This window comes from Staurois parvus, unplaced genomic scaffold, assembly GCF_062004578.1.
Source record: "Staurois parvus isolate SC_StPar_1 unplaced genomic scaffold, SC_StPar_1.0 ptg000578l, whole genome shotgun sequence".
Lineage (NCBI taxonomy): Eukaryota > Metazoa > Chordata > Amphibia > Anura > Ranidae > Staurois > Staurois parvus.
The window spans coordinates 3629416-3655013 of NW_028318374.1; the positions used below are offsets into that span (position 1 = coordinate 3629416).

Sequence of the window (25598 nt, forward strand, 5' to 3'; positions counted from 1 at the left end):
GTTGGGCCTTCATTTATCTTGGGACTTTTTAGTCACTCAATTTCACCTCAGTGTGATCTGATATTTGCACTTGATTTTATGTTATAATATGCTGTTTATATTTATGTTATTTTAGCACTGCACCTTATATGTATGTACATATTTTTATTACCTATTGATCCTGCCAGTAGATCTGTTATTTTTCTACTTTCTTTAACCACTTGCCCTCCAGAGGATTTACCCCCCTCCCTGACCAGGTCATTTTTTGCGATACAGAGCTGCGTTACTTTGACAATTACGCGGTCATGCAATGCTGCACCCAAATGAAATTTACATCCTTTTTTCCCACAAATAGAGCTTTCTTATGAACGTATCTGATCACTTCTGTGGTTTTTATTTTTGGCGCTGTAAACAAAAAAAGACTGATAACTTTGAGAAAAAAAACACTATTTTTGACATTTTGCTATTAAACATGTCCAGTTAAAAAAAATTTAAGAATCAAATTTCGTCATAAATTTAGGCCAAAATGTATTCTGTGACATGTCTTTGTTAAACAAAAATCCCAATACATGTAAATTAATTAGTTGATGTGAAAGTTATAGCATCTACAAATGGCGGTATATATACTGGCATTTTTTTTTTTTTACTTTTTTTTTACGACTTATAGCAAGACTACGGCGGGCATTCTGACACTGGGGGGAACTGGCATCCCCAGTGACACCAATACAATGACCAGTTCTAATTAAAAGCACTGACACTGTACTAATTGCACTGGGCAGGAAGGGGTTAACATGTGGGGCGATCAAAGGGTTAACTGTGTGCTGTTTCATTGTGTGCTGTGTCTGTGCTTTCCATTGTAAAGAGAACTGAAAAGAATAGGCGCTGTGGAAAATGCTCTCAGTTAAGCACCTTAATGAAGGTGCATCTTTATTGGGTGAGACAAAGTAGCAAATATAATAAAATTTGACCAGCTTGAAGTGAACAGTGTGACTCCAACGGACGGCCCGTCCGTTCTGGAGGAAGCTGATATCGGAGAATGCTCATGTCTGCTTCAAATCACGTGGTGTCAGCGTCCCGGCGTCCCTAGTGGCGTCATCAAGCAAGTGAAGGCAGTGTCCGGCGTCGGCTTCAGCTGGGAGCGTATGCAGGGTTACCAAGACAACATGTTTCGCGCAGTTGCGCTTTTTCAAGTCTCTGGTAACCCTGGCCGGCGGCCATTATATAGATGACCATTAGAGGGAAGGCTGGCTGAGTGTAATTAGCAGGGGATGGGGTGTCAATCAGAGCGGACGGCTCGTCCTGAAGGAATGCTGAATACAAATTTAAAAGTACAAATTGCAAATGATAGAAAATGGTGCCAATTAATGGAGTGATATGTATAAGAACACTATTGGAAAATGTGATATACTTTTATCTTTAGCAGAAATAATGTAATAATAAAACAATAAAATAATAAAGGAAAAACTTTCTTGTGGGAGAACTCAAAGTTAAAAAGGATATCGCTGGTACATTGAAACTATGTCAAAAAATGCATTTATAGTGAGGTAATTTTGTGTACAGGGGCGGACTCTCAACTGATGGGGCCCCCGGGCAATAGGGGATCATGGGGCCCCTGTGTCCTTGCCCACACTCAAAAAAGCCTATAAAAAAGGTACCAGGGGCATTTCATGGTACCTCGGGCAGTGCCCGAGTGCTCGAATGGTCAGTCCGCCCCTGTTTGGGTATATGGACGAAGAAGGGGGGGGGAGGAAAGGTTGGCATGTGAAGGTAAAAATTACTGTAAAAAAGGTACTGCTAAAAGAAATATAGTAAAATCAATATGGGTATATATTTAGGTAGCTCATATGTTCGTAATCAAGTAAATGCAATAGATGCGTAGTAACATGTATTCATAAGGTATAAAAGGTATAGCGAGCGCTACAAAAATGTCTTTATAAGCCGCTAGAACACCAAAAAAAAGGTAACCAACCAACCTTTCAATAAACAATAGAAAAAAGAGAGGGATCGGTGCAGTGCTTGAATCAGAAAACATAAAATAAGTACTCAATGCAAATGTCCTAAGCGTATATACAAAGGCAGAAAAAGGGAAAAAGCAAAAATGAAATGCAATAGTACGCAATGCGCTATTCAGTTAATGATGACAAAGCACACAATAGTCCAAATTCCCATGTCAATTGCTGTGAGGGATAAATAGAGTGTTGTGCAGTTCGGAGGTAAAGATCCTTGAAACAAATAGATTGCGCACTCACCAGAAATGATGTTGGTAATGTCACGATGTGATGTGTTGAAACCAGTGATAAACCTCACTGAGTTGGACTGGTCACGGGCCTGAATATGTATTTGGTCTTTCAATACGCTGTGTTTGGTGTATGCGTTTTTAATAAGGGAAGGGGGATAGCCTTTCTCAGAAAACTTTTTTGAAAGAAGAGAACCTTGTTCTTGGTAGTCACATAATTTTGAACAGTTCTTCCTTAGTCTTTGGAATTGGCCACTGGGAATATTATTTTTCCAGGCTGGATAGTGACAACTGGAATAGTGTAGATATGGGTTCCCACTAGTAGGTTTGGTGTAATTTGTACTGCAAATTTCATTATCTGTGGCTGATAAAACCAAGTCTAAAAAGATTATATCTTGGGAGTTTAAAACATGAGTAAAAGAAAGTCCAAGGTAGTTTGAATTGCAATATGCGACAAAAGATAAAAATTAATTCAAATCACCATCCCAGATTAATAAAATGTTGTCAATATAACGCCCAAAAAAAAGATGTATTTGGCAAAAGGGTTGTTTACTTGTATATATTGTTTCTCCCAAAAGCACATTGTGAGATTGGCGTAACAAGGCAATCCCTTTTGTTTGCAAGTAAAATTGGTCGAGGAATGTAAAATAATTATGGGTAAGGCAAAATTCTGTACATTCAATAATACATTTGGCTTGGGTGGAGTTAATAGAACTTTCAGAGGATAAGAGTGTATGGCTCTGCATAGGAGCTGGCAGGGGAGAGATCTGTGTTGTTTATACACAGGTCTCTCCCCTGTCGGTAATTCTCGGAGATCAGTGGGTGCCGGCGGGGAATCATTGGCCAGGATTTTGACAGCCGAGGCTGCGAATGGCAGCGCGGGTAGGGCGCGTGGGCGCCCCCTACCAGGAGCGGACTGACAACTCATGGGGCCCCCGGGCAATAGGGGATCATGGGGCCCCTGTGTCCTTGCCCAAACTCAAAAAAGCCTATGAAAAAGGTACCAGGGGCATCTCATGGGTCCCCCTACTGACCCCGGGCCCTCGGGCAGTGCCCGATTTCCCAAATGGTCAGTCCGCCCCTGCCCCCTACCCAGAACTGCAAAATAACGTATATATACGTGATTTTGTGCACCCGTGCCATCCTGTAGCAGTATTTCGGGTAACAGGTTGACAACACTGTTTGTGTTTGTTCTGCAGTGAAAAAACAGCCCTAGTCTTAGGCTTGGTTCACACCTATGCTTTTTGCTTTTGATCCATTTTATAATGCTTTGTGCTTTGAGTTTTACACTTGCTCTTTGCCACGTTGCATTTTTTTCAGCTTTGTTTTTTTTTTTTTGTTAAAGTGGAAATTGTTTTGTTGCTGGGCAGAAAAAAAAACACAAAACCCGTTAAAAACAGGTCAAAAACACACTACATGCATTTTGGCAGCTTCTCCATCAAACTTTATTGTAGAAAAAATGCTGCTTTTTGCTTTGAAAAAAGTCAGTGACTCCTTGACTTCCAAAAATGCAGCAGCCCAAAAAAGCATAGATGTGAACATGTTCCATAGGAAACCATGGTAAATGAACTGTAGTGCGTTTATACAAAACGCACTAAAAAAATGTATTGGTGTGAATTTTTTCATTTTGGATAGTGTAGGGGAGGGTTATAACCCCTGCCAGTATTTTTGCCATCTATGTCCTATTGGGGAGATTTACCTTCACTTCCTGTTCCATAACCAAAATAGGAAGTGAGAGGAAATCCATGCAAATTAATAGAATCCATTGGGGCCCCCCAGGTAACCAGAACTAGTGTCCTCATTGATAGATTTCCCCTCTATTATTTTTCTGGGAACAATCCAAAATTTGGGATTTTCTTTTACTTTTGATGATAATGGAAACAGGTCAAATAGAGAGGGTAAATCTCCTTAATGGGGTCAGAGGTAGCAATAAAGATCTAACGTGTTCTAACCCATCTTCACTCTGCTCAAAACTAAAAAAAAGGTTTTCTTTTAGTTATACTTTAAGTGATGCTAAAGGTAAAATAAAAAAAACATGTCATACTTAACTGCTCTGTGTAATGGTTTTGCACAGAGCATCCCCGATCCTCTTTTTCTCGGGTTCCCCAGCCGTAGCTCCTGGCACCTCTCCCCTGCTGAGTGGCTCCATAGCAAGCCGCTTCTGAGTCAGCTCTGTCTGTCCATAAGCACACACCTCAGCACCGCTCCCCCGCTCCCTCCTCACCTGCTGTGAGCCAATGAGGAGAGTGAGAGCCGCCGCTCTCTTGCCCATCACTGGATCAAGATTGGGCTCAGGTAAGTATTGGGGGGGGGGCTGGGGGGAGAGCATTCTGTTACCTTCATGTATAGAATGAAGACATAGCCTTTAGAACCACTTTAAGGTGATCAGATGTCTTTGGTTTCCAGGGACAGTTCCCACTTTCAGGAAACTGTCCCCCCCAAAAAAGTATGCCCGGTCAAATAGTGGAGTCCCTGGGAGCTGAGTGGTAACATGCATATCTGGAAACTTGCTGATTAGTGTAGGGCAGAGTTGTGTCAGCCCAGGGGCGTACTGACAACTCATGGGGCCCCTGGGCAATAGGGGATCATGGGGCCCCATGTCCTCGCCCAAACTCAAACCACACCCAAAAAAGCCTATGAAAGGTACCAGGGGCAACTCATGATGCCCCTTACTGAGCCCGGGCCCTCGGGCAGTGCCCGAGTTTCCGAATGGTCAGTCCGCCCCTGTGTCAGCCCCAACAATGGCTTGTTATATTCCCTCTAAAGTGACATGCTCTCATCTCTATGGACACTGACAGTGCTATTGGCAGAGTCTCACTATAGTGTCAGTATCACACCTCCATTCTGGGGCTCTTTTCTTATGGGCACAGTCGGAGCTGTGTGTAGACGGGCTTCAGTCAAAGTATCCACTTTGGAGGGAGCGCACACACACATGCACACTAGATATTGGCACTGTAGTAATTTTCTAGTAACAGTTCAGTCTTTGAAACTATGATGGAATATCAGCAGCACTCCACTTAGCTTCGTACAGCATTTTTAATAACAGTGAATTGACTGCATACAGTGATGTCTCTAGCCCAAAACCAACCTTCCTTGACGTGTTTCACCACTCTTGGCTTTCTCACAAGGATAGGGACTTCCCCTATCCAGGAGTGGTGATACACATCTAGGAAGGTTGGTTTTTGGTTGGAGACATCGTTGTATGCAGTCAATTAATTGATTATTAAACATACTGTAAGACGCGCTAAGTGGAGTGTGGCTCATATTCCTTCGTATTTTCAATGTAGAGTGGAGCCGAACTGTGATGGCCTGCACCCAGGTTGTCTATGTGTAGGAGAGGTCAGTCTTGAGCAAAGCTATGGATTTGTGTGTGTAACAGTTCAGTCTTGTAATACTTACAATGTTAGAATGTTATGGCACACTGGTGAACAGGATAATATCAATACAGCCCACTTTAGTATGAATTATGGTGTTATGGCTGGAGGCACACTGTATAATCATGTTTTACTGACCAACTGAAAAGGATCCTCAAGATTCATCCACACTGGACAATGTCTTTTACGCTGTCCTACTTGCCAGGAACCTTTCCCTGCCCTAAGCTCTGTCCCTAACCAGCATGTTCCTCTCCCTAACCTACCACTCACTACAAGTGTGTACCAATGATGTAGAGTCCCCTTTTTTAAAGGCTCCCTTATTAAGATGGCCGCCTGATCTCTCCTGGGAATTAATGACATCAAAACAGATGCCTACCCATGACTAATGGAGTCCCTAAGGAGACAATTTACCTTAACTGACTTGCCTTCCCTGCAGCTTTGGCAGAGTGCCACCTACAGAAAAGAATGTCTGCACCTGCCTACATGTGGGCAGAATCCCATCACTTTGCCTCTGTTTAATCTAAATTGCACTGTGGTTGCAGCTTAGTGTGTATTGACCCCTACTCATCACCTGAGGGCCGCATGCTCATAGTACTCAGCCAGATTCAGGAAATCCACCATGGGCTGCACAGGAATGGGTAAAGGAGTGGACGTGCTCCCCCTTACACAACAGAACTTGAGTGGCCTCATAAAGTCTTGCCAACAAATTGTAAATGTTGGACCAAAAAGGGAAAAGTTAGAAGAAAAGAAGGAGACAGTGATGGTCTCTCAAAATAAAAGTTGAAAGTTGTGGCTTTGAAATAAATGTGTCAACTGCAGTCCAGGTCTTCTCATCCAATATCCAATATCAGTACCTGGCCTCACAAATGCTCTTCAGCTGAATGGACACAAATTTCCACAAACACCCTTCAATATCACGTAGAAAGCCTACATAGAAGAGTGAAGGCTGTTAAAACCACAAAATGGGGAACCAACTCTATAATAATGGCCATGGTTTTTTAATGGGATATCCAACAAGATCATAAGTGTGATGTTCAGGCTGTGTCCACTGAGGCTTGACACAGAGCAATTCCCTCGAAACGCCATGCCACCACCTCCCTGACATATGATAAATCCAGTAGAGCATACAGCAGTGGAGAACACTGTTCCAGGTCAGCCAACTGAGCAGATACCAGTCGTCGCTGGTGTTTCATCACTTGTACAGCCAGCACCAAGTGTGCCTTTGTCTCAAAAGTGAGTCTGCTATTGTTTTTATAATATTAAAGATATTCAGCTTTTTAGCTACATCCCACACTTCTGTCCGCTTTCGTTTTCTGTATGCATTACAATACTTGATTTTTTTTTAAATTCCTGTATTGTAGCTTTAAAGGGGAAAAATTCAGTTCCATTAAACCTATTTATCTCAGAATTGGGAACCGATGACTGTTCTCCAGCCTCAGGTCCTACAGCTGATTTTCTGTCTGCAAAAAAAAAATGATTATAGCACCGATATAAAATTATCTCTTAACAATCAACGGCCTAAATAAATAAACGGATGGTTCAGCCAAAACACAGCTGAAATGTTTTCGGGAAGAGAGGTCGTGAAAAATGACGGAGGAAATTAAAGATATTTTTCAGCTCACCTAATTTGACCGCCGGCCAGCGCCGTGTTCCTTAATTTAACATCAGCGCTCTCATTGTTGCCACTTTCCATGAGAGACTGAGCCATTCATTTTTATGGCCGGGCTCCATTCACCTGTTCACAGCGGGGAAATTGTACGTCGAATATTATAAATGAGAGGTCGGCTCCAATACCGAGCCTCTATGCTGCTGTCTATCACTTGAATCTTTCTGCCAGAATATTTTTCTTCTATAACCCTTTTTGCACTTTGCACAGCAACAGTAGATGAATAATAACAGTAGATATAATGTTTGGACGTGTTTCTTATAAATGTGTCTTCTAGAGGAGATTTTATTAAACAGATTCTGTTACAGCTGGCTACTTTTTAAAGGCTTATGTGTTATAAAAATGAAATGAGCCCATATTTCTCAATGACTTTTTCATAATTTTTACAACAGCTACAGTTTACATGATATTATGACACCATAGTATTCATGACTGCCAAGGTTGAAATGCCATTCACAGTGCACGCGTACTCTGCTACCAGGTGAAGGAACAGGTGCATCAGTACCGGATATCGTATGTACTCTCCAGCGCCTCAGGATATGCACAGCCAAAAGGGAAGCCAAGGGTACCAGGACAGCGACAACCAAAGGAAATGCTTCAGGGGTGCAGCCCTCCTCAGACGGGGAAATCAGCCACTGGATAGAGAGAAAACAGGTGGCGCACAGACCTAGTGCATTATCCAAGGTTTATTGTAGGAATGAAATAATAAAAACATACTCACAGACGAAGCATGTATCTAAAAAGCATAGAAAAATGACAATGGCCGCAAGGTGTTCTCACTGTCAGTGCGGTCAAATGGCTGACGCGTTTCGGGGACGAATCCCTTTCCTCAGAGCTGATGACCAACCTCTGATGCTGATGTATGGAAAGAAAGAGCCTCGCTGTTGATGCCTCTACACTTTTATTATTTCATTCCTACAATAAACCTTGGATAATGCACTAGGTGTGTGCGCCACCTGTTTTCTCTCTAACAGGTGCATCAGTAACCCATTCCCACCCTGGTGATTAGAGGAAGTTATTTTTTAAGTTAACCTCTAAAGTGGTTGTATATCCATTTGTGGCAGCACCCAGATATGGCAGAGTTCCCCTTTAAACTTTAACATTTCTAATAGAACTTGCTTGCAAAGCAGGTTTTCAGCTCACTCTCCCCCTCCCTTATTTCCTGTAAGTAATGTGTACCAGCTTGTAGCTAGTACCCTTATCTGCAGCTGCTATTCAAGGTTATATTCTGCAGAGTTTAGAAAATCTTTTGAATGTATAGAAAGTGAAAGAGGAGATATATGTATTGTGACATAATCATTGGTATGTACGCTTGTAAGAACTAGATAAAAGTTACTCGGCTTTGCAGGCATGAGCCTGGCTGGGTCATTCAGCGCTGTTTTAATAAATCACTTGTTTTCCTCAAAAGTCCATGTCCGGAGTTACCTGGTTTTCCAAAGTTGCCGCTACACATTCTGTGTGAATAGGGTATAAAAATGAATGTTCTTTAGGCTTTTTCTGTTCTGAACGAATGGTCTTTTATTAAATCAGTTGTAAATCCTTACATATACCTACTGAAGGGACTAGCCTCAGGTGATAAACAGAGATGAAGCAAATCCTCCTACATAAGTTGTACCTGTTTATCTGCAGCACTCTCTTCTTTATGGCCATTCAAAGTAAAGAATTTAGATAGATTTTCTGGCAAAAAAATGCAGAAGGCAGGGATCTGATGTCACACACTACATAGCATAGAGCAGGGAGCTGAATGTAATTTGAGACCTGAGTGGAGGAAATGTACACACACCCTTTTACACAGTCTCATTGGGAAACATGCCCAGCTGAGGGTCAATCAGCTGCTGTGTGCTGGAAGGGGAACTAACTTTTATCATTATTATTATACAGGATTTACATAGCGCCAACAGTTTGCTCAGCGCTTTACTGACTTTCTCCAAAGATTGCTTGATGTCGGTATAAACTGTCAAAAGTAACTCATGCAGATAGTGGTGGAAGGAGAGAGCAGACAGAAATTGCACTAGATGCTCTGTGTTGAGGCAAGTCATTTCAGGGGTTTACTGCTACTTTAATTTGTGTATTTATTTCATATTTGTGCAGTAATCTAGTGTAGCACCCTCCTAGCCAAACTTCAATTGTTAGCAATGTGGGCTGAGTAGCAGCCTGGGTGTGACAGCTAGCAGATCAAATTATGATCAAAACTGTGAGGCTCTGCAGACCAGACCTTTGGAATTTCCCCTTGCTCTAAAACTTTGAAGAAAGGTCTAGAAGCAGTGGGTGGATCTGAGGAGTGGCTAGTCTGTACTTTTAGAGAATCCTGGCCAATCCTCAACAGTAGGCTTGGCAAGGGGCCAGGGAAACCTTTATAAGTAACTGAGCCTGCTCAGGAGGAGGAGAGGAGTTCGGTCAGAAGTTGGAGATGGAGTGAGACTGGAGAGAGGAGCCTTGGAGGAGGCCTAGATGGAGAGAGGCTCACCTGCAAGCAGCAGAACTTGGAAGAAGGAGACCTTCACCAGCCCCCAGAGAGAGGACCACTTGTGTAGCAGGGAAGGAGTGGCCCAGCTAGAAGGCCAGGTAGCAGCCACCGACCCACCAGCAGCACTGGAGAAGGACTAAGTGAATAGACCTGTACCCCCTGGGCCAGACAGAGGAAGGAGGCACTGTAGTGGGAAGCGGGATTACCCTGCCACCCAGGACTGTTTCACTATTTATGTGGCAGACACTGGATCCCCTGCTCGGGGATTCACCCAGAACAGCTGGATAAGGAGTAGCTAGTGTCTGGGGTGGTACTACAGGACATGCTGGCTAGCTCTCCAGAAGAGTGTTTGCTGTGACCATTTGTACATAGTTCAGGAAGTTGTCCTTGGTTTCTCAGTTCATTTGGGCATCCCGTACACCCCTTACCCCATCCAAGTTCTAAATCCCCCAATAAAACTTCAAAACAAGCTGACCCCTGATTGCAAGTCTGTGGAAATGCAGGGCTATAGGGGGACCCAAATCTTCAGCAACTCCTAAGGGATATTGCTACACTAGCATGAAACGACTCCTGTACTTGTGCAGGAGCTTTCTTTTATAAACAGTCAGTTTTGAAAATTTAGTCAGTCAAAGCAAGGCTCATTACAGACATATTCTGGTTTTGATTATAAATATTATTATCATCGCTATGATTAATATTATTATACAGGATTTATATAGCGCCAAAGGTTTGTGCAGCGCTTTACAAAATGAGGACAGACAGTAAAGTTCATTAGTAAGACCTCATCTGGAATATAGTGTTCAGTTTTGGGCACCAAATCACAAAAAGAACATTGGGGAACTGGAGAAAGTACAGAGAAGGGCAACCAAACTGATAAGAGGCATGGAGGAGATCAGCTATGAGGAAAGATTAGAGGAACTGAATGTATTCTCTTTTGAGAAGAGGAGATTAAGGGGGGATATGATCTCCATGTATAATACATAAGGGGGGACATGATCTCCATGTATAATACATAAGGGGGGATATGATCTCCATGTATAATACATAAGGGGGGATATGATCACCATGTATAAAACATAAGGGGGGATATGATCTCCATGTATAATACATAAGGTGGGATATGAACTACATGTATAATACATAAGGGGGGATATGATCACCATGTATAATACACAAGGGGGGATATGATCTCCATGTATAATACATAAGGGGGGATATGATCTCCATGTATAATACATAAGGGGGGATATGATCTCCATGTATAATACATAAGGGGGGATATGATCACCATGTATAATACATAAGGGGGGATATGATCTCCATGTATAATACATAAGGGGGGATATGATCACCATGTATAATACATAAGGGGGGGTATGATCTCCATGTATAATACACAAGGGGGGATATGATCTCCATGTATAATACATAAGGGGGGACATGATCACTATGTATAATACACAAGGAGGGATATGATCTCCATGTATAATACATAAGGGGGGATATGATCTCCATGTATAATACATAAGGGGGGATATGATCACCACGTATAATACATAAGGGGAGATATGATCTCCATGTATAGTACGTAAGGGGGATATGATCTCCATGTATAATACATAAGGGGGGATATGATCACCATGTATAATACATAAGGGGGGATATGATCTCCATGTATAATGCACAAGGGGGACATGATCTCCATGTATAATACATAAGGGGGGATATGATCACCATGTATAAAACATAAGGGGGGGGGGGATATGATCTCCATGTATAATACATAAGGGGGGATATGATCACCATGTATAATACACAAGGGGGGATATGTTCTCCATGTATAATCCATAAGGGGGGATATGATCTCCATGTATAATACATAAGGGGGATATGATCTCCATGTATAATACAAAAGGGGGATATGATCTCCATGTATAATACAAAAGGGGGGATATGATCTCCATGTATATTACATAAGGGGGGGGGATATGATCACCATGTATAATACATAAGGGGGGATATGATCTCCATGTATAATACATAGAGGGATATGATCTCCATGTATAATACATAAGGGGGGATATGATCTCTATGTATAATACAAAAGGGGGGATATGATCTCCATGTATAATACATAAGGGGGGATATGATCACCATGTATAATACATAAGGGGGGATATGATCTCCATGTATAATACATAGAGGGATATGATCTCCATGTATAATACATAAGGGGGATATAATCTCTATGTATAATACAAAAGGGGGGATATGATCTCCATGTATAATACATAAGGGGGGATATGATCACCATGTATAATACACAAGGGGGGATATGATCTCCATGTATAATACATAAGGGGGGATATGATCTCCATGTATAATACATAAGGGGGATATGATCTCCATGTATAATACATAAGGGGGGATATGATCTCCATGTATAATACATAAGGGGGATATGATCTCCATGTATAATACATAAGGGGGGATATGATCTCCATGTATAATACATAAGGGGGGATATGATCTCCATGTATAATACATAAGGGGGATATGATCTCCATGTATAATACATAAGGGGGGATATGATCTCCATGTATAATACAAAAGGGGGGATATGATCTCCATGTATAATACAAAAGGGGGGATATGATCTCCATGTATATTACATAAGGGGGGGGGGATATGATCACCATGTATAATACGTAAGGGGGGATATGATCTCCATGTATAATACATAGAGGGATATGATCTCCATGTATAATACATAAGGGGGGATATGATCTCTATGTATAATACAAAAGGGGGGATATGTTCTCCATGTATAATACATAAGGGGGATATGATCTCCATGTATAATACATAAGGGGGGATATGATCACCATGTATAATACATAAGGGGGGATATGTTCTCCATGTATAATACATAAGGGGGATATGATCACCATGTATAATACATAAGGGGGATATGTTCTTCATGTATAATACATAAGGGGGGATATGATCTCCATGTATAATACATAAGGGGGATATGATCTCCATGTATAATACATAAGGGGGATATGATCTCCATGTATAATACATAAGGGGGGATATGATCTCCATGTATAATACATAAGGGGGATATGATCTCCATGTATAATACATAAGGGGGGATATGATCACCATGTATAATACATAAGGGGGGATATGATCTCCATGTATAATACATAAGGGGGGATATGATCTCCATGTATAATACATAAGGGGGGTATGATCTCCATGTATAATACATAAGGGGGGATATGATCTCCATGTATAATACAAAAGGGGGGATATGATCTCCATGTATAATACATAAGGGGGGATATGATCACCATGTATAATACATAAGGGGGGATATGATCTCCATGTATAATACATAAGGGGGGATATGATCTCCATGTATCATACATAAGGGGGGATATGATCTCCATGTATAAATACATCAGTGGTTCATATAGTGAACTCGGTGTAGAATTATTCACCCTGAGGTCATCACAGAGGACAAGGGGGCACTCTTTGCGTCTGGAGGAAAATAAATGTAATCTCCAAACACGGAAAGATTTCTTAACAGTAAGAGCTGTGAAAATGTGGAATAGACTCCCTCAAGAGTTGGTTCTGGCCAGCTCAGTGGATTGCTTTAAAAAAGTCCTGGATTCTTTCTTGGATACACAGAATATAACTGGATATAACATTTATAGGTAAAGTTGATCCAGGGAATATCCAATTGTCTCTCGAGGGATCAGGAAGGAATTTTTTCCCCTGCAGGAGCGAATCGGATCGTGCTTTACTGGGGGTTTTTTTTTGCCTTCCTCTGGATCAACTGTGGGTATAGGATTATAACTTTTTTTTTTTTTTTTTAACCTCCCTAGCGGTATTCCCAAGTGTAGCTCGTGGTAGAGTTTCAGAACAAAAAGCAGTAACCCCGAGCTACACTCGGGCTTATCATGCAGCGTTGCACAGGGATTCCCTGCAGCGCTTACCTTGTCCTTCGCTCCCGCGATGCGTCCCCTGCAGCGTCCCCGCCCATCTCCTTGGGCCGATGCCGGCATCCAGCTTCCGTGTTCCGGTCCCTGTGACGTTGGGACGTACGGGCGCCGGAACCGGCGGCAAATTTGAAAATTTAAAAAAATTACATTTTTTTTTAAAACTATTATTTCTTAGCAAAACATTGCTGTTTCAAACCATTTCACATACATTGTGTCCCCACTGCTTTGTCCTGTGCCCTGCCTGCATTTTGACTCTTCTTTCTGCCTGGAAACTTAGAAAAGTCCATGACGTCCGACTAGAGAACAGCGATAGTGAATCAGAACCACTTGCAGAATTGAGTGATAATGATTCATGGGGGAAATTCGTCATCAGACACTGAAAACGATTCTGCGACTTTGCTCAGTGATATGCGAACTTGGCGCTATATTTCAAATTTAATTGTTTTTGGTTTGATTATATTAGTGAATTAAATGTATTATTATTATATTATTATTTTTTATGGGTATTTATTAAACTGTAATTTATGATTTCGTGTTTCAAGTTTTATCATATCTGGAATGTTTACTAGACTCTTGTTCGGACAGATTTCAGTGAGTTATTCCTAAATTACAGGCCTACAATAAAAAAAACTATTTATTTCCATGCAAAAAAATGGGACCGCTTTCAGCACCAAAAATCTGAAATAATCAGACCGCTAGGGAGGTTAATGGTTGAATTGGATGGACTTTTGTCTTTTTTCAGCCAGACTAACTGTGTAACTATGTAACCAAAGACTCCACAAAGCTGTTAATTCACTCCCTGGTTATCTCTTGCCTCAACTAATGCAACTCCCTCCTCTTCGGATTACCTCTACATAAGCTATCCCCACTGCAGTCCATCATGAATGCTGCTGCCAGACTCGTCCACCTTACAAATTGTTCATTGTCTGCTACTTCTCTCTGCCAATCCCGCTCATTAACACGTCATTAAATGATTTTAAATAAAAGCAGTGTAAGTACCTGAATTTACCCTGGCATCAGCCCCTTAGATTCTCCTGTATAGCAGGTTTTAGACTGGCAGAGGGATAAGCAGAACAAGGAGCCACTCAGTTGTGCTGCAGTGTAGAGAGTATGCTGGTAAGAGGGGAGAGCAGAGTAACAGCCAGTCCATCAGTCTGCTACTTCTTTTTTCACTGTCCAGTCACAGGCTGAGTGAGGACAAGACATGTAAGTGTTACATAACTGCAGCAGAGAAAAACTAGGTCTCCTGCCCTGCCATGCTGTGTAAATCTCAGAGGTTGTTGGACAGAAAAACAAATCTTTTGGCATGTGAAATAGCTCCCTGACATTTAATTTGTCTATGCATTTGCATGGAGTTCAGCTTTAACTGTTTTGTTGTGCCCTCTTTTGCAGTTGATGTCTCCGGCGTCCAGTAACAGCAGCGGTTCCCTTTCACCCTCTGCCTCTTCAGACTGTCTGGCTGCTCGCAGTGGGCCAGGGCGTAGCCACGTGGCTGCTTTGAGGACACGCTTTGAGCTGGAGTACGCTTTGAATTCAAGAGCTTATGCTGGTTGGCCCCAGAGGTTAGTGAAGGTGTATATGGATCCAACTTATGCTCTTCATTGTGTTGCTTTGGTAATATGAAAAGCAACTGTGAATGAGTTTTGACATACCACATCCATTGCTTCAGAACGTGGACAGTGCTGTACCAGAGGCTCATAAATACAAGCCCGGATGCTAGTGTGAGAAGGAAAAACACACACAGTTGCACGTTCCTAATTTTTTCCCACAAGATTTTCCCATATTTCCCACAAAGTTTCCTTACCCTTTTGCCTCCCTCTGCCCAAGTAGGTCTAGCCCACCCTCCTCTCCCCCAAAATCACTTACAGTATATCTCACGCTGAGGCCAGCAGCACTTGCATACCTCCATCATCTCCTTCACACATCATCCACTCCTGTAAAGCTTGGTCCCATAGGCTTTGGGGCTAGTAGATTAGTCCATCTTCCAGACCCATAGTACCATAGATCTGGTATCTCTCTTTGGGACGGGAGGGTTAGACTTACTTAGAGGGGTGTGGGGGTGGGAAAGGGTATAGAAACTTTTTGGGAACGCTTCTTACTCTATTAAATGTCATATTATGATCATGAAGGCGTTAATGATACCATTATGAAAAATGCAAATGTCTGATATATTGTATTTAAGGGGCTACATTTTGATATTTCAATTCTATGTGCACTTTGATGGATTGACCCCACTGGGGGTTATTACCAAAACTGCATGGTGCAAAATCTGGTGCAGCTGTGTATAGAAACCAATCAGATTCCAGGTTTTATTGTCAAAGCTTAACTGAACAAGGTGAAGTTAGAAGATGATTGACTGCCATGCACAGCTGCACCAGTCTGAATGCTCCAGTTTTAGTAAATCCCTCCCATTGTCTTATTATATAATTAGGCTGGTCCAGTGGCAAGATTGCCCTCTGCACTCTTTCATCTAGTGTCACCCTCCCAACCCCGGGCGTTCCAATGAGGTCGCACTCCTCTTGCTGCATGATTTGCAATGTAAGAAATATGAAACATTCAGCAGTCATTTCATGGCGGATATGGGGTCCTTAGGGCTTAGAAGTCAAAGTCTGTCTACAGGAGACTCTGACAAGTAAAATTAGCTGTTACATCATCAAACTCGCTACCATATACACCCCCAGTGCCCAACCTGTGGCCTGGGGGCAGCCTTCAGCCCTTTGGCGCTTTTTGTGTGGCCCTCAGCACCCCCTTCAGACAGTAATCTGTGTTTCCCTATTGTCCTGGTTTAGCAGTGATCTCTAGCAGTCTTTTGCAATTGTGTTTCTCCAGTCTATGACTCTCTTGCAACATGTTCCCATTATCCGACAACTTCTGCATCACAAGCACAGTCACTGACAATCTCAGCATGTCTCTGGTCACCCCTTGAATCATGTCTGCAGTCTCTGATTATCCCTTGAATCATGTCTGCAGTCTCTGATCATCCCTTGAATCATATCTGCAGTCTCTGATCATCCCTTGAATCATGTTCACAGTCTCTGATCATCCCTTGAATCATGTCTGCAGTCTCTGATCATCCCTTGAATCATGTCCATAGTCTCTGAACATCTTTTATATCATGATTGCAGTCTCTGAACATCTTTTATATCATGATTGCAGTCTCTGAACATCTTTTATATCATGATTGCAGTCTCTGAACATCTTTTATATCATGATTGCAGTCTCTGAACATCTTTTATATCATGATTGCAGTCTCTAACCATCTCATCTATGATGCCTGCAGTGTCTGACCATTTCTTCTATCATATTAACAGTCTCTAACTATCTGTCATACCATGTTCACAGTTTGTGACCATCTTTTGCATCATATCCATAGTCTCTGACCATGCCTTGTAACATGTTCACAGTCTCTAACCATCTCTTGTATCACATTCACAGTCTCAATCCATATCTCTTGTATGGTGCCCACAGCCTCTGACCATCTCATGTATCATGTTCGCAGTCTCTAACCATCTCTTGTATCATGTTTGCAGTCTCTGACCATCTCTTGTATCACATTCACAGTCTCTAACCATCTCTTGTATCACATTCACAGTCTCTAACCATCTCTTGTATGATGCCCACAGCCTCTGACCATCTCGTGTATCATGTTCAGTCTCTAACCATCTCTTGTTTCACATTCACAGTCTTCAACCATCTCTTGTATGATGCCCACAGTCTCTGGCCATATCTTGTATGATGCCCAGTCTCTGACCATCTCTTGTATCACATTCACAGTCTCTAACCATCTCTTGTATGATGCCCACAGTCTCTGACCATCTCTTGTATCACATTCACAGTCTCTAACCATCTCTTGTATGATGCCCAGTCTCTAACCATCTCTTGTATGATGCCCACAGTCTCTGGCCATATCTTGTATGATGCCCAGTCTTTGACCATCTCTTGTATCACATTCACAGTCTCTAACCATCTCTTGTATGATGCCCACAGTCTGTGACCATCTCTTGTATCATGTTCGCAGTCTCTAACCATCTCTTGTAAGATGCCCACAGTCTCTAACTATCTCTTGTATCATGTCCACAGTTTTTGAACATCTCTTGCGTCATATCCACATTCTCTGACCATCTGTTGTATCAGGTCCACAGTCTTTGACCATCTCTTAGATTATGCCCATAGTCTTTGACTATATCTTGTTGTGTGTCTACTGTCTATGACACTGAATATTCACTTAAAATGACTGTAAATTTATTTATTTACTTTTAAAAAACAAAAATGTCATACTTACCTGCTCTGTGCAGTCACTCAGCACCAATCTTCCTTGCTCTGAAGGCTGGCTGTGTGCATCCATTGACACACACAGTGCGGCTCGGCTGTGCCACCAGCTTCCTCATAACTGGATTTTATTAAGAGCATCAGCAGCCAGTGGCTGTCACTGCTCTCACTAAGTCCACTGAGAAGGGAGAGAGAGAGAGCAGCACTGCTGGTCTCTGGCACAGCACTAGATCAAGATTGTGCTCAGGTAAGTATTTGGCGGGAGCTGGGCTGGGGATAACTGGCAATATACAGTTGCAAGAAAAAGTATGTGAACCCCTTGGGATTACGTGGAGTTTTGCATGAATTGTGCATAAAATATGCTCTGAACGTCATCTAAGTCACAACAATAGAAGAACACAGTCTGCTGAACATAATACTACACAAACATTAGATGTTGCCATGGTTTAATTGCACATAACATGTAAACATTCACAGTGCAGGGAGGAAAAAGTATGTGAGGCCCTAGCTCAATGACTTCTCCCAGAGCTAATTGGAGCCAGCAGTGAGCCAACCTTGACTCCAATCAGTGTGATGATATTGGATGTGTTGCTGACAGCTGTCCTGCCCTTAAAAAACACACACTTGTTTTGGGTTTACTGGTTTCAAGAAGCACTGTCTGATGTGAACCATGCCTCGCAGAAAAAAGCTCTCAGAAGACCTACGATCAAGAATTGTTGACTAGCTCCGTAGAGGATGGGTGATGCAACAGGACAATGACCCAAAGCATACAAGTAATTCAACAAAACAATGGCTGCAACAGCACAGAATATGCCTTCTGGAGTGACCCAGTCAGAGTCCTGACCTCAACCCGATTGAAATGCTGTGGCATGACCTTAAGAGAGCCATTCACACCAGACATCCCAAGAATATTGCTACACTGAAACAGTTTTGTGAAGAGGAGTGGTCCAAAATTACTCCAGATCGTTGTGCAGGTCTGATCTGCATTTACAGGAAACGTTTGGTTGAGGTTATTGCTGCCAAAGGAGGGTCAACCAGTTATTAAGTCCAAAGGTTCACATACTTTTTTCTCCCTGCACTGTAAATGTTTACATGTTATGTGCAATTAAACCATGGCAACATCTAATGTTTGTGTAGTATTATGTTCAGCAGACTGTGTTCTTCTATTGTTGTGACTTAGATGACGTTCAGAGCACATTTTATGCCCAATTCATGCAAAACTCCACGTAATCCCAAGGGGTTCACATACTTTTTCTTGCAACTGTATGATTTTTACCCCCTTGCAGAGAATACATTAAGTTAAAAAATCTTCATCTCCTAAAACCACTTTAATTTTATGTGCAGCCCTTTGATGATGTCGGGGGCCACATATGAGGCCCACCATATCAAGAAAGTTGACCACCACCAAACTACATAAAGCAAAAATGTTACTTTCTGGGTGGACTGTCCCTTTAAGATACTTCTAAAAGATATTAAAACTCTAAACCCATATGAATATTGTCGCCACAGTACTCCAGAAAAGGACCAGGTAAAACACAAGAATGCCCGCGTGTTCGGGGAAAAACCACGGGGTTATTTGGAGGTAACGTCTCGCGGGTCAGTCAATTTCTTGCAAACGATGTTGTTATTAATTCCTACCTGCAGAGTTTTGTTATTCATCTCATATCAATTATTCATGTTGTGCTCTCAGCCGCCCTGTTTATTCTCACCACGTAATTAAAAATGAAATTCCCCAAACGCGTTATGTTTTTGATCTCTTAGAGGAAGCAAAAAAAAAAAAAACCTTCTTTTATGAGCAAATGTAGCAGACTGACACCGAAATTATTACCGCACTAATTTATCACCCTGTCGTGTGACAGCAGAACACGGATATCGGGATTTGAGCCTATGTTTTTACAGCTTTTGTAATTATGGTCGGAAATTGGCACACACACTGATATGTAATTATGCAGAGAAAGGGGAGGAGTGACCTTCAGCAGCCAATCAGGTTCCAGTTGTCACTTTTCTAGCGCAGGTTGGAAGATCGGATCTCAGACTGCAAATTGGTCCTCTGGAATATTAATGAAGTAAACCTGTCCTTACAGTAAATGGAGTTTTAATTTTGACGTTTTTTTCAAACATACAAGTAAACATGTAGAAAAGATTGCCGTCCACCTCATTCACACATACACGTTTTAATGCACGCGTCGAAACATACTAAATTGCATGTGTCCTTAAAGGCAATGTTATAGATAGAACCTGGGCACATCTGTGCAGATTCTTGAAAATAGCTCAGGTCTGTTTTTTTGTCATGCGTATTTTTATAGAAATGAATGGTGACGCACTGAAGTGCAGATCCCCAAAAAGACTTGCAGCTGTAATTGCAGCAAAAGGTGGTTCTACAAAGTATTGACCCCGGGGGGCTGAATACAAATGTACGCCACACTTTTCACAGATTTATTGGTAAAAAACTTTGAAAACCATTTATCATTTTCCTTCCAATTCACAATTATGTGCCACTTTGTGTTGGTCTATCACATAAAATCACAATACAAAAAAAATTTACATTTTTGGTTGTAACATGACAAAATGTGGAACATTTCAAGGAGTATAAAGACTTTTGCAAGGCACCGTGTGTATCTATATATATATATGAACCTTTAATATCACTTTAAAGTGTTGCTAAAGCCAGAACCCTGCATTCACTATATCTGGTCTCCCCGGACCCTGCATTCACTATATCTGGTCTCCCAGGACCCTGCATTCACTATATCTGCTCTCCCCAGACCCTGCATCCACTATATCTGGTCTCCCAGGACCCTGCACTCACTATATCTGGTCTCCCAGGACCCTGCACTCACTATATCTGGTCTCCCCGGACCCTGCATTCACTATATCTGGTCTCCCCGGACCCTGCATTCACTATATCTGGTCTCCCAGGACCCTGCACCCACTATATCTGGTCTCCCCGGACCCTGCATTCACTATATCTGGTCTCCCCGGACCCTGCATTCACTATATCTGGTCTCCCAGGACCCTGCATTCACTATATCTGGTCTCCCCGGACCCTGCATTCACTGTATCTGGTCTCCCCGGACCCTGCATTCACTGTATCTGGTCTCCCAGGACCCTGCATTCACTGTATCTGGTCTCCCAGGACCCTGCATTCACTATATCTGGTCTCCCCGGACCCTGCACTCACTATATCTGGTCTCCCCGGACCCTGCACTCACTATATCCACTCTCCCCAGACCCTGCATTCACTATATCCGCTCTTCCCGGACCCTGCATTCACTATATCTGGTCTCCCTGGACCCTGCATTCACTATATCTGGTCTCCCAGGACCCTGCATTCACTATACCCGGTCTCCCCTGACCCTGCATTCACTATATCCGCTCTCCCAGGACCCTGCATTCACTATATCCGCTCTCCCCAGATCCTGCATTCACTATATCCGGTCTCCCAGGACCCTGTATTCACTATATCTGCTCTACCCGGACCCTGCATTCACTATATATGGTCTCTCCGGACCCTGCATTCACTATATCTGGTCTCCCAGGACCTTGCAGTCACTATATCTGGTCTCCCCAGACCCTGCATTCACTATATCCGGTCTCCCCGGACCCTGCATTCACTATATCTGGTCTCCCCGGACCCTGCACTCACTATATCTGGTCTCCCCAGACCCTGCAGTCACTGAATCTGGTCTCCCAGGACCCTGCATTCACTATATCTGGTCTCCCAGGACCCTGCATTCACTATATCTAGTCTCCCACAGTACACAGAACATGGAAATGCAATTATTTTATTAAATATAAACTGCAAAATACCTTTTCTCATCAGCAGTTAGAGCAGTCTTGTGACATCTATCAGTGTCCAGCAGAGCACTGGTTAAAGCTTGTAGGAGGAGTTTTCATTCTCCCCTGATTGACCTATGAGGCTGCATAACCCCTAACCCTCTGTCTGGACAGTGCTGATCATATGAACCCTCCAAAGGAAAAAAAAACTCTCTAGCAAAACACACCAAACTGAGCATGTGCAGAGTGTCTCCTAGGGCTCTGTACTATCAGCAGATGGATTAGGGACAGTAGAAGAAGGGGGGGATCAGAGAAGACAGGATCAAACAGCCTTTTTACATAATGCGGAGGATTAACCCCTTAGGTTCCACAGTGAGTATAACAAGCATGCTTTACTGCATATACAGACTGATTTTACTGTTGGGGGTTTAGTAACACTTTAATGTTAATATTCTTATTTATATGTGATATAAATTTAAATCTCAGTGTTTGCTGGCTGTTTTTTTCCTCACTCATCCCCCAACACTGCTCATGCCACACTCCTGCCACAGGTGCCGACAAACTTTGGGCTCTATGACTTCTCTTTTAGAAAAAAAGAACAAAAAGCAGAGCTGCACACCACTTCTTCTGCCGCATACAAACAAATGACACCGAGACAATCCACACGTTCCTTCCTCTAACATATTTCACCCTCTACGGGGGATTAATTATAGCACTGAAGCAAGTGGGTGGAGGATTAGAGAATTTATCCGCCATAAAGACATTCTCATAGAATTCCTGAAAAGATGCGATACATTCAACACACATCATTGTTTAAATACTGAGCACTGACTGGCGGGATTGTAGTCGGTGTCTGTGTGTCATCCAGGAGTAATACATAACATAGTGAAAGGGGGTCCAGGGTTTATGACTGACAAGAAGAAAATAAAATAAAAATTTGGTTTTCTCAGAATCCTATTAAATCTTCTACTAAGTCCCAGAGCCTGGAGCCTTTTCAAGCTGTGGGTGCAATAGAGCCTCTATTACTGGATCCACATCTTACCTGATAGCCAGGTAAAGGACATGTGCCGAATGGCACCCTGAAGTACTGTTACAGTAGCGGGCAAGAAGTCAAGAGCCCCCCACATCACAGTGCACCCCCCTTACCTTGTGCAGTTTCTGGGAAGAATCTGGGAGCATAGCTGGGAAGAAAAAAAATACAGGATCTGGAGGAGGACCAGAGGAGGGCTGGAGTCAGCTTCCGGAGTGTAATGAATGTTGAGACCAGGGGAGGTGGGGACAAGGGGGTGCTGTGGCTGCACAGAGAGGTGTAGGATCTCTAGGAGGATCTGTGTCTCAGTAGTCGGCAGCAGAGGGGATTCTACGATCTGTAGGAGGAATCCTGTCCTCCTCTCTGCTGCCGACTGCTGAGACAAGGTAGGGGTGGAGAAGAGGGGGTTCTATGGCTGCACAGAGAGGTGTAGAATCTGTAGCAGGAATCCTGTCCTCTCTGCTGCCAAATGCTGAGACAAGCTAGGAGTGGAGAAGAGGGGGTTCTGTGGCTGCACAGAGAGCTGTAGAATCTGTAGGAGGGATTATGTCCTCCTCTCTGCTGCTGACTGCTGAGACAAGGTTGGGGTGGAGAAGAGGGGGTTCTATGGCTGCACAATGAGGTGTAAAATCTGTAGGAAGAATTCTGTCCTCCTCTCTGTTGCCGACTGCTGAGACAAGGTAGGGGTGGAGAAGAGGAGGTTATATTGCTGCACAGAGAGGTGTAGGACCTGTAGGAGGAATGCTGTCCTCTATGCTGCCAAATTCTGAGACAAGGTAAGAGTGGAGAAGAGGGGGTTCTATGGCTGCACAGAGAGGTGTAGAATCTGTAGGAGGAATTCTGTCCTCCTCTCTGCTGCTGACTACTGAGACAAGGTAGAAGTGGAGAAGAGTGGCTTATACGGCTGCACAGAGAGGTGCAGGATCTGTAGGAAGAATCCTGTCCTCTCTGCTGCCAAATGCTGAGAGAAGGCAGGAGTGGAGAAGAGGAGGTTCTATGGCTGCACAGAGAGGTGTAGAATCTGTAGGAGGAGTTCTGACCTCCTCTCTGCTGCTGACTACTGAGACAAAGTAGAAGTGGAGAAGAGGAGGTTCTACGGCTGCAGAGAGAGGTGCAGGATCTGTAGGAGGGATTCTGTCCTCCTCTCTGCTGCTGACAGTTGAGACAAGGTGGGAACAGAGACAAGGAGGGTGCTGCAGCTGTAGGCGAGGTGCAAGGCCTGGTGGGCCGGATTCTGCCCATGGGCTTTGTGTTTGACACATCCTGGAAGAATGGCCCCTAGGCTACAACCACCAACCTCTACTAGGTGCATGGCCGTCTTGCATATTCCTCTCAAAAAGCACTTGTGGGCTGCAATAGCCAGACAACTACCATTTCCAAAAAGAGCTCAGCAGTGGCAGTCTACATATTTCTTCCATTGAAGTACATCTTTAACCATAATCTTCATATTAACTTTTTACTTTTTTTTCTCAACTTCTTTTGACTGCTCTCATCCGTCTTCGTGAACGGTGCTTCTCTGAAGTTTTTCTAAGTAATGAGGTACAACAAGTGTAGCGAGTACATAAAACTTCTATTTTATTCATGCAGCGGATTCCACTTGTCAGATAATTGGGATGAACTGACCGTTATAGGAAACACAAGCACCATACACTCATTGTGCTATTAGATGATGCATTCATTTAACAATGCTTCACTCCGGCTTATATGAAGGCAAAGAACGGAAATTAGCATAGTAATAACAGAGAGCTTGGAGGAATTTAAGGAGTCTTTCAAGCCTTTCATATTATAAAGACCATCTTAAGGTTATTGAAATACAGGGTATTTTTCTAGTGAAAGGAACATATTCAATAGACGTTACATTTGGAGCATTGTGCATTTGATTCGGGGATGTTCAGTTCTGCTGGTTCGCGTAGATGGAGATGGATTTTTTTTTGTCTGTTTAATATTGGGCTTGACAAATGCAAGCTTCTGGTCTACAATGGGTTTGGAAACTTGTGACCATTGTCCAGGAGAGGACAGGGAACCTGAGACCTAGAGAACTAACACAACCAACCAGCTGTTTTATGGTGGAAACACATTTTTATGGGATAAGTAAGTGTACTACGCAAAGTGAACCATGGTGATTGATTGACAGGGTCAACATGGATGGTAGACATGGTGAAAGGTGGGTGTTCCAAAAGGGCATACCTTCCAACATCGGCTTTCTTTGCAACTTTCTGCGTTTAGTTGCGTGACATCTCATAATCAGGGGTGGACTGACCATTTGGAAACTTGGGCACTGCCGAGGGCCCAGGGTCAGTAGGGGGCCCCATGAGATGCCCCTGGTACCTTTTTCATAGGCTTTTTTGAGTTTGGGCAAGGACACAGGGGCCCCATGATCCCCTATTGCCCGGGGGCCCCATGAGTTGTCAGTCCGCCCCTGCTCATAACCACGAAAAATGTTGGTGCTACAAGATTTCCCTCTACCAGATGCTGTGATCACAGGTCCAAAGAGACTGAAGGCTTGAAGGTAGATATATAAGGTCCAGAATGCGTCACCTACTAGTTCCACTCTGAACAATGTCTAAATAGTGAAGTATCATCACTCATGGTATCCAGTCCACCATACAGTATCTTATTGATACTGGCCCCAAGGGGGGCCACCTGCCCCCCCTGCCCAGTCCTCCCTTGCTGGTGAACATATTATACTTCATAGTAGCAATCTAGTCCCGAAGTTTATTTCACCTTGCCATAGAGAAAACATTTGACAATCTTAGTAAATACCAGTACTTATTATTTTAAAAATAT

The 25598-nt window shown here is 42.9% G+C and overlaps 1 protein-coding gene across 2 annotated transcripts in view; it reads left to right on the forward strand.

Annotated features, from left to right (window-relative positions):
- Positions 1-25598, forward strand: part of LOC149450216 (serine/threonine-protein kinase TNNI3K) — a 452856-nt gene that overhangs the window by 379512 nt on the left and 47746 nt on the right. For both annotated transcript variants that reach the window (XM_089692165.1, XM_089692163.1), the window contains one exon: positions 15128-15297. In XM_089692165.1, the coding sequence (XP_089548291.1) occupies positions 15128-15297 (170 nt within the window). The remainder of the gene's footprint in view (positions 1-15127; positions 15298-25598) is intronic.